This window comes from Corylus avellana, chromosome ca5 (genome assembly GCF_901000735.1).
Source record: "Corylus avellana chromosome ca5, CavTom2PMs-1.0".
Classification (NCBI taxonomy): Eukaryota; Viridiplantae; Streptophyta; class Magnoliopsida; order Fagales; family Betulaceae; genus Corylus; species Corylus avellana.
In genome coordinates, this window is record NC_081545.1 from 13,270,065 (window position 1) to 13,279,351 (window position 9,287).

General features: G+C 38.1%; 2 protein-coding genes and 1 long non-coding RNA gene across 4 annotated transcripts; 2 read left to right on the plus strand and 1 right to left on the minus strand.

The window, feature by feature from the left end:
- Positions 1-775: 775 nt before the first annotated feature.
- LOC132181089 (uncharacterized) lies at positions 776-4,946 on the plus strand. 2 transcript variants are annotated; one of them, XR_009440221.1, is made up of 4 exons: positions 776-964; positions 3,905-4,028; positions 4,281-4,524; positions 4,861-4,946. It is a non-coding gene; the product is annotated as an uncharacterized LOC132181089 (long non-coding RNA). The 2 variants fall into 2 exon arrangements; XR_009440220.1 differs by lacking the exon at positions 3,905-4,028.
- LOC132181087 (pentatricopeptide repeat-containing protein At1g06270) lies at positions 962-2,795 on the plus strand. Its single transcript, XM_059594153.1, has one exon. The coding sequence runs from the start codon at positions 1,401-1,403 to the stop codon at positions 2,433-2,435; it is 1,035 nt and encodes a 344-aa protein (XP_059450136.1). The 5' UTR covers positions 962-1,400; the 3' UTR covers positions 2,436-2,795.
- Positions 4,541-6,735, minus strand: LOC132181088 (ervatamin-B-like). Its single transcript, XM_059594154.1, has 2 exons — positions 6,045-6,735; positions 4,541-5,482 (listed from the first exon to the last, which is right to left on the minus strand). The coding sequence occupies exons 1-2, from the start codon at positions 6,484-6,486 to the stop codon at positions 4,896-4,898; spliced, it is 1,029 nt and encodes a 342-aa protein (XP_059450137.1). The 5' UTR covers positions 6,487-6,735; the 3' UTR covers positions 4,541-4,895.
- Positions 6,736-9,287: the final 2,552 nt, after the last annotated feature.

Below are 9,287 nucleotides of genomic sequence, written 5' to 3' on the forward strand. Positions count from 1 at the left end.
TTTTTTTTTTTTTTTTTTTTTCAAAACAAAAAAAAAATAATAACAAGATTAACCTTATCCCCACCGAATTTAACTTACATTCTGTTATTCTTTAACGGGAAATGCTAGAATGCAATTAATTTCTCACAATTTCTCCATAAATGCTGAGGTGGCAAGTCCACTTATAATATTTTATTATTTATTTTTCAAATAAATTAAAATCAAAATAAAAATAAAGAAAAGTTAATAAAAAATCTTAAAAAACTAGAAGGGGGTGGCCGGCCACCCCAGACCGCCAGTCTAGGGTGGCCGAAGCCACCCCATAACCCTTTGGGGGTGGTTCAAATGGCCAAAAAAAATTTAAAGTATATTTTTAAAATATGGGTTTGACCCTTATAGGTGGCCGATCCACCCCCAAGGGTCATGGGGGTAGCTTTGTCCACCCCCATTCCAGCCATTGGGGGTGGCAGAAGCCACCCCCAAGGGCCAAATCCATTTTTTAAAAAAAAAACTTCAAGTTTTTTTTGGCCCTTGGGGGTGGCGATCCACCCCCAAGGGCCATGGGGGTGGCCGGCCACCCCTTAGGGGCTGTCCAGCCACCCCTTCTAGTTTTTTAAGTTTTTTTATCAACTTTTTTTTATTTTTATTTTGATTTTAATTTATTTAAAAAATAAATAATAAAATATTATAAGTGTACTTGCCACCTCAGCATTTATGGGAAAATTGTGGGGAATTGATTGCATTCTACCATTTCCCTTCTTTAATAACAGCATCCCCACCTGGGCCAACCCAACGCACCACGACCCACTGCCTTCCCAACCAACCCAAATTTCGGTCTACGATCCGTCCGAAACCTAGAAATAGTTTCTGCCCAAGTGCATATGATATCCAACGGCCCCAACCTGAAGCACTGTAGCATCGGAGATCGTTGAGTACGCCATCTAGTCCATAATCCACACTCCCATTTCTTGGCTTCCTGATCATTGTATGCTCTCCGAACCTCTCTTTTGTTCTCTCTCATGCGTGATAGGAATATTCTGCACACTACCTGTTTGACAGTATTGCTCTGAGAAAGCTGGGTTTTTGAATTGCATAAAGGTTTGAGTAATTTTGAATGGTTTTCACTGACTGGAATTTCATTTGCCCAAGCACTACCTGGGCTACGTAATTTTTGTGCAGTTTCTTAAATGGGCTGATTTCGATTTCGCTAATGTTTGCCATAACCAATGCCAAACTCTGCAACCTTCGTTTTGATGAAGCATAACATACTGTTTTTTCATATATGTGTTCGCAAATCTTCTATGTATTGGATCTCCATGTCATAGAATTTTCCAGCTTTTGTCATTAATAAAGACCAAGCTCTGCCGGTTTCTTCTTGTAACAAGCATGTTGCCCCACTAGGATATTAATTTTCTCCAACAATGAATATCATAATGCAAGCAGCAAAGCTTCGCAAATTTCTTTCGCATTTTCGTTATTGTATCTTCCGATTTCCTTCAATTCATGCATACTCCTCACTGCAACCGCTAGAAGAAGCTGTCAAAGCTGCAGTCGAAGTCAAATCCTACCAACAAATTCCTGAACTTGTTTCCTCAAAAGAAGCTTGCCGAAATGGAAATCCATTCTCGTTTCTCTCGACCTTTCCCCTGAACCTCAGAACAAAAATCATTGATGAAATTTTGCAGTCCTTTATCCATCTTAGACCCCGCTCTCGCCCCCATATTGCTTATGCGTGCCTGGTTTCATACACTCTCCAAAGCTCCAAGCCCCTCCCTCTTGCACTTGCAATCATCCAAAGAATCCTGCACTCTGGGTGCGTTCCTGTCCCCCAAACTCGCCTCCTCCTGTCCTCTGCATGGCTGGAGCGCCGGTGCCAATCGGAGTCTGTCCCTAACATCCTGGCGGAGATGCAATCAATTGGATATCGTCCTGACTGTGGCACATGTAATTACCTTATATCGTCTCTCTGTGCTGTTGATCAGTTGGCCGAGGCAGTTAAAGTCTTGAAGGGCATGGGTGGGGCAGGATGTGTTCCTGATTTGGAGAGTTATGGCATTGTGATCAATGCAATGTGCAGCATCAGAAAAACTACTGATGCAGCAGAGATGCTGACGGAAATGGTGGTGAAAATGGGATTAACACCAAGGCAGGAAACAGTGGTGAAGGTGGCAGTGGCATTGCAGGCAAACAGAGAGATATGGAAAGCAGTTGAGATGGTTGAATTCTTGGAGAGAGAGGGTTGCACTGTTGGGTTTGAAAGCTATGAGTTGGTCGTTGAGGGTTGCTTGGAGGGTGGTGAGTATTATTTGGCAGGAAAGGTGGTGATGGGGATGATGGAGAGAGGGTTTATACCATATATAAAGGTCAGGCAAAAAGTGGTTGAGAGGCTCATTGGTATTGGCGAATGGGAGCTTGCTTGTGCTGTGAGGCAAAGATTTGCAGAACTAAGGTCTTAGCACATTGTAGGTCTTCTAGGAGTGGGTTAATTTTTAAGTATATTTGCAACAGTTATGTGGAATCTGAACTATGGGTTGTATTTTTTTTCTCGGCCACCTAGCTGCATTACTGTCGATGAAAATTCTGTGCTGCTCATCTCTACATACAATGCTCAAGAGGGTGTTGGAGTTGAAACCCATTGTGCTGTGCAGTTACAGCAGAACAAGTTTGTGTTTTTTCAAAGACACACTATATGTAAAATTATGAAACTTTGGCAGGAGAAAACATGCTCATTATGCGCGTTATAATGAACATTATTTATATTTTCAAAAATCTAGACTGAGATTGAGAATCAAGAGTGTTAATGGAAGGCTTCTGTTGATTTGTCCAATTCATGTCTTCTTTTTCTTTCTGCAAATTGATCGATCCAAAGCTTCTATTGGTTTGCCAATTTGTTTATGGATTGCTTTCCCCTTTCAGACTTAAAGAAGTTGTTAACCCAACTAAGCAAAGCCTTAGCCCAATTACTTTGAGTCTGTAAGTTCAGTAGAACTGATTCCATCTACACTTCTTTGTAGATAAGTGTGATGGACGGAAGTATGATGTTGATGACAAGAGACCCACATCCTCCTTGAAATCTGCCTTTTCATCCTTATATTAGTCATTTGATGTGTATCATAGAAATCTCATGAAGTTTCTATTGTAATAAGAGCTTTATGAAGTCATGCTTAATCGTAGTGTCATGGTGATAGTAGCTTGTGTTTATTGGTGTTAGGTATTTGAATTGGCTAATTCAGTGACAAAATAATTATGTATGCAAGTTGTTTTGGGGACAATTTGATCGAGCCATAGTTGCGAAGTATTTTCCAAGAAGCTCATCTGTAATGGCATTTGAAGAGCGTGGATACGAGGTGGTGTGTGAGGACCACTGGGATGCTCGTCTGATGTATGCACATACAAGATATCCAGAGAAGACCTAGAAGATGTGGTTAAGCCTAAACAATCATAATAGATGACCTATATAATGTGATTAAGTTTAATCAAATCAAGGAAATGATTAAATCAGAATTTCTTTAATTGGAGTTAGAATCGGATTTGATTAAATTCCATATTCTGCACTCGTCTCAGTATTTTAACCATAACTTTCGGCTCAAGTATTGGATTAAGGTAAACCTAGTGACATTGGAAAGCTAACTTAAAATACTACAAATCTCTGTGAAATAAGATTTTCTTGATTTGGACGTTTACTATGCCAAAATTGTTCTGCAATATAAGAACGAAAATTCGGATGAATCCTATTTCGATTTGTACTAGGATTTCTTTCTATTTCAACTTGTATTAGGTTTTCTTGTAGTCTATATATAGAAAGCTGCAATGCACGAAATTGTAAGGATTTCTATGTTAGAATCCCATGTGCTAAGAGAGCTTTTGAGATATTGAGTGTTAGGGTTAGTCTCTGTTAGAGTAAAATGTTGTGCCTTTATCACAGATCAACAACGTCAAGAGCCTATCGGAGGGTCCGATCAAGGAGAAGCACTTCAAGAAGATTGTCGAGCTAGGAGACATGCGGGAAGCTTGTTGATCTTATAGAATCTAGGATTTGCAAAAAGGCTGTAAGTTTCCTTGTGTCTGTCTTTTTATAGTGATTTCTTGGGTTTGGCTGGTCCGGAGTAGTTTTACTTTTGAAAGGTTTCTACTTCGTCACCAAAATATCCGTCTATTTGATTTATTGTTTTACATATTTTGGTGATTGATTGTTGCATGCTTCTTAATTTTAACTCCGCATTATTTTTGATAAACACCTATTCACCCTCCTCTAGGTGTATTTATGGAGTCTATTTATATTTTCAATTTTCAATTGGCAGTACCTTCTGGATTACACTAAGCACACCGGCAGTATTGCTTAAATAAATCAATCGAGCAAGCAGTCTGAAGAAGACAAGTTATAGAGTTCATGCTGACCCAAATATTGGCAAGCAGTCTGAAGAAGACAAGTTACAGAGTTCATGCTGACCCAAATATTGGACCATCAGTGTGTTGCTGGTCTAAAATTGATGCCTAGCTGACCAACCAGAACTTGCATCTGGAAAGCCCAAAATATCTTAAAAGGTTCAGTATCCTCTTGTTGATTCTTATCTTCTTGGCAACCAATCAGACCGTGAACAATATGGTCAACTTGGGTAGAAACATCAAAGAAAAAAAAAACTCTGAATAAATATTTAGTACTGATTGATTTTTCCGTGTTATAATCTGGAAGAACAGCCTTTGGGTTTTTGATATGCTTCACATACAATGATACTTGGCCCATATCATTTCCCCTACTATGCTTTGTATAAATATCACATGTTCGTAATTTAAGTTCCATAGTTGCATCTTTTATTTGAAGTTTACATAAAATTATTACTTGAAATTAACAAAGCTAACTTCCTGTTGTTCTACAACCAGAAAACGCCAAATTAACCAACTAGGCTGTGCAGTCCTTAAAGAGGGTAGCTAGCCTCCATGGCAATGCCGCAAATTCCTTCCTTCTCTATGGAATCACGGTTCATTCTTATATAACCAGATTTGCCCCAGCCAGTGCCCCATGAATTCTTCACAAGCCAGTACTTTCTACCACCATCTTCTCCATAGCCTACTGCTGCGACTCCATGATTGAGTTGGTTTCCACACTGGCCGGTGAAGATACCTTTTGAATAGAATTGAAAGTCATAACTTCCAGCATCTATGGCAACAGAGACAGGTTGCTTAGCAACAGCTGCTTGTAGGCGTTTCTCATCATTGGCAGGTACATTCTCATAGCCGCTTATTGTCACTGAATGCTTTTTTTCTTTGGTTTTGTCGCAGCGGCCTTGTGATCCTTGGTAAGGATAATCTCCTTCTCTGGTGAGTCCACCATTCTTTTTGATAAACCCAAATGCTTTGTCCATGTATCCACCATTGCAGCCTTGGTTATAGGAGTCACTATCACAGTCCACAAGCTCTTGTTCTGACAGAGATATCAAATTTCCTTTTTTGATTTTACTGATACCTTCCACAGCTGCCACCGCAGAGAATGCCCAACAGCTTCCTGAATCAAAAGGTCGGTATTATCAGATCTTGTTTTTCTGCAACCTTTGGGATTAAAATGTGCCAATATTAGCTTAAAAATCTAAAAAACAGCCTTCGCAATTTTAGTAGCCATACTATTAGTAAATGTGTATGTATCAAAAACTGTATTGAAGTTGGGGCTTGGGCATCATGATGTTAGTTGGAATTTATTAAAACATATATCTCATGGAAGAGCCTCTGGTGACAGCTGAAACTAGTCTGATGGCCTATTTCATCATCATCATCATCATCATTAATATCTTTGCGTTATGGTTGTTGTTGTCGCCTTGTTATCCTTATTGTTACTGTAAAAAAGGCTCAGGCATTTACTCCAATGTGGAAGCCTATTTTCCTGAACTCTCAAGTATCGTAGTGGCTCAAAGATATTCCAATGGAACTGAATTAGGTATATAACCAAATATTTAGTTCAAAAGTTAAAAAAAATAAAACAATAATATATTTTTGGCAATAAATTATTCTTAAAGTATTTAACTATGCATTTAAAGTTCAAATTTAGTCTGGGGAAAAACATGATTTCCTACCGCATTGGCCTTGATTCTTAACTGGAGTAACAGCGCCTTTCTTTCTCCAATCCACGCTAATTGGCAATTTCTCCTTTGTGTCATAGCTGAAGTTTGTCTTTGGATGCGACGTGGTTTGAAATCCCAAGTAGGTAGCTATGAACTCTTCATTTGTCATGTCTGCAAATATATTATCAGTGACCTTGAATGATAAATTTTGAGAATTGATATAGTGGATGAGCTGGACATTAGATTGGTAAATGCCAAAACGCAATTCCCATTCCTCATCATTCTTGTATCTTCGGCCATGCTTTTTCACCCAGCTTTCATACCTCTCTCTTATGGCTTTTGGCTCATACACTGTAGGCCTGTGCTGCTCAGAACATGCCCTGAAGGGTATCCATAGAATCCACACAATCAAAACAATGAAGCTGGCATTTCTTAATGTATTTGGAGTTTCCATGGCTAACTTATAATGTAGATAAAGAATGGGGTATATATTATGTCTGGCTAGTATGCTTATAACTGAAATAAAATCCTAACGCGTAAAGTTCCATGTTTAAATTGGCTACGTTTTGCAGCTCATTTATGCTTGCTCATACATTTCAGGTGTTTTAGTTGTGTTGTATTTTTCTGATTTGCTTTGTTCATGTCTTTTGTGCTTCTGAGTTTTAACAAGGCAAGTCATTTATGGTCCAATGTCCCAGTAGGGCAGCTAAGGTATCCAGGTTGGGTGTATATTTGGGTAAGCTTAAGATGGCTCACTCATCTAACTTGAATCAATTGCAAGTTTTCTTTATAAAGCTATAAGCTGGTTTCTTTAGGATTGTTGGCTCTGAGCCTCTGATGTCGCTATTTTTTAGACCTGAATTGCCGGCAAAGAGCCATATATCTCACAAGATTCTGCCGTGGTAATGAACTGGGGCTTAAAAAGTGTTTGAAAAATTCACAGATTAAAGATAATTATTGAATGATAGATTTTTATTTCTTAGTAAAAAACAGGATAGGAGAGGGCGACTAACTATGATACTCTACCTGAGCGTGATCATAATAACACCTATTTATTGGGAATTAATGACAAAAAGAATTTAGATGATAAGAAATCGCAGGTGTTCCCTCAAGCCGGATTGAGCAAACTTGACCCAATTCTTGCAAGGTATCAGTGGGACCCAAGACGTTTAACATTAGTCAGGTTTGTGTGGGGATATCTCATTGCAAGATTCGAATTCATGCCCTAATTTGTGTCCAAACACTTGAAATTTTTCTTAAGACTACTGAACTACCACTTATGAAATCTTGTTTAAACATCTTCTTTAGTTAAGCTATGATAACAGCAGCAACGCCACAATTAAAGCACAATTCCATTGAAACATTCTTTTAATTTTTTTTTTTTATTCTTTCCTTGAGAGGAGAGAGAATGTTAAGAGATATTTTAATACTTTCTTTTCATATTTAGTGAGTGAAAAACATTATAATAGCTCACCAAATATTTTTCTAATTTGTGAGTTGGATACAACTCATTTTGATCCAATTTTAGCATATGGCTAGCCAAAATAAAATTTGAAGGATTTTGACTTGCCAAATGAGAATGCTTGTGGTATTAATGCTTGATGGATACCAAATAAGTCCAGGATTGAAGAAGACTGAAGACCAGATTGATCAAAAGGCCCATTGCCATGATAAGAGCCCAAGAGAGGCCTATCATCACATGAGACACAGGCAGGCACGAGAGGAGCCTGTGAGAGCCTAATATAAGGCGCCTTCCTCGGTTCCTCTACCACACTTAGGTATATGGGTGTAAAAAACAAACCGGAAAACCGGGACCGTAACCGAAAAACTGGAAAACCGATTTGAAATTGGTTGGGAAAAATTGGTAACAGGGGTGCCTGGTTCCAGTTACTAGTTTTAGAGTTTTTAAATACCTAGTTATAACAGGGCCACAATAAGAGCCCAAGAGAGGCCTATCATTATGAGAGACACAGGCAGGCCCAAGAGGAGCCTGTGAGAGCCTAATATAAGGCCCCTTCCTCGGTTCCTCATCCACACTTAGGTACATGGGTGTAAAAAACAAACCAGAAAACAGGGACCGTAACCGAAAAACCAAAAAACCGATTTGAAATTGGTTGGGAAAAATTGGTAACTGGGGTGCCTAGTTTCAGTTACCGATTTTAGAGTTTTTAAATATCTGGTTATAACAGGGTAACCAGGTGTATATATATATATATATTTTCGAATTTAGTATATTTATTAATATAATTTTTTTTTTAAAAAAAAATAATAAATGGGGCACAAAATAGTTAAAATAAGCCAAAAAATTAGGCTTAATACCTAAAATAAACCAAAAATACAAAAAAGTTTAAAAAACCGTCTACCCGGTTCGAATAACCAGGTATCAATTGGAATCAGCCAATTATTATATAACCGGTTAACCGAGTACCCGGTTTTGGTTCTAGTTTTAAAAAATAAAAAATAAAAAATTAGATACTCCAGTTTTGATTTTCAGTTTTGACCAATAATCAAAATTGAGTTTTCACCCCCTACTTAGGTATGTTGGACAGCTTGGGAAAAAAAAAAAAAAAAAAAAAAAATTCAACCGTGCAGAGGACGGAGATATACGCCTGCATGAATCCTTCAATGGTGTCAAATCAAAATAAAGGAGGCATATTAAGGGGATAGCAGAGACTTTGCCTTTGGTATTGCCATGCCTATATGCTTCAGGCTTTCACCTTTCTGGATCGAAGGAATGTACTCTCTCACTTGTCAGCTAAAAGATATATATATATATATATATTCCTATGCACTTCACCCCCATATAGGCTTTACATATTTCCCACGTCACCACCACAAAATAGTCCACTACTCTCTGGTAAAAGGACATTGTACCACCTGCATTTCTGTTAACCCGTTACGCGTACAAAAAGTGATCAATATGCACAATGTGACTGAGCCCCCATTTTATTTTTGTTTGTTTTGTTTTTTCAAATCAAGCTCATCAAAATTCGCATTTCTTAAGTAGGTAATTGGGATTTCAAGAAATTATATTGAAGGGAGATGCTGGAAAATTGTGAATGTTGTAAAGGGAATAGATCAATATTAGAGTGAATTTGGCCATATGTGGATGGGATTAAAGTTGCATCGAATAAGATGAGACTTCGGCAAATTTATCGTGTATAGAGACGCCAATTTTGTTGTTTATGAATTAGGGTATGTCTGAGTGTGTATTTGAGAGGTTTAAAAGTGCGTTTAACATTTAAAAAATTTGTT

Coding starts and splice junctions, on each gene's coding strand:
- LOC132181087 (XM_059594153.1), top strand. CDS start 1,401: ATGAATATCATAATGCAAGCAGCAAAGCTTCGCAAATTTCTTTCGCAT.
- LOC132181088 (XM_059594154.1), bottom strand. CDS start 6,486: ATGGAAACTCCAAATACATTAAGAAATGCCAGCTTCATTGTTTTGATT. Junction 5,483..6,044: donor TAAGAATCAAGGCCAATGCG/GTAGGAAATCAT, acceptor CTTTTGATTCAG/GAAGCTGTTGGGCATTCTCT.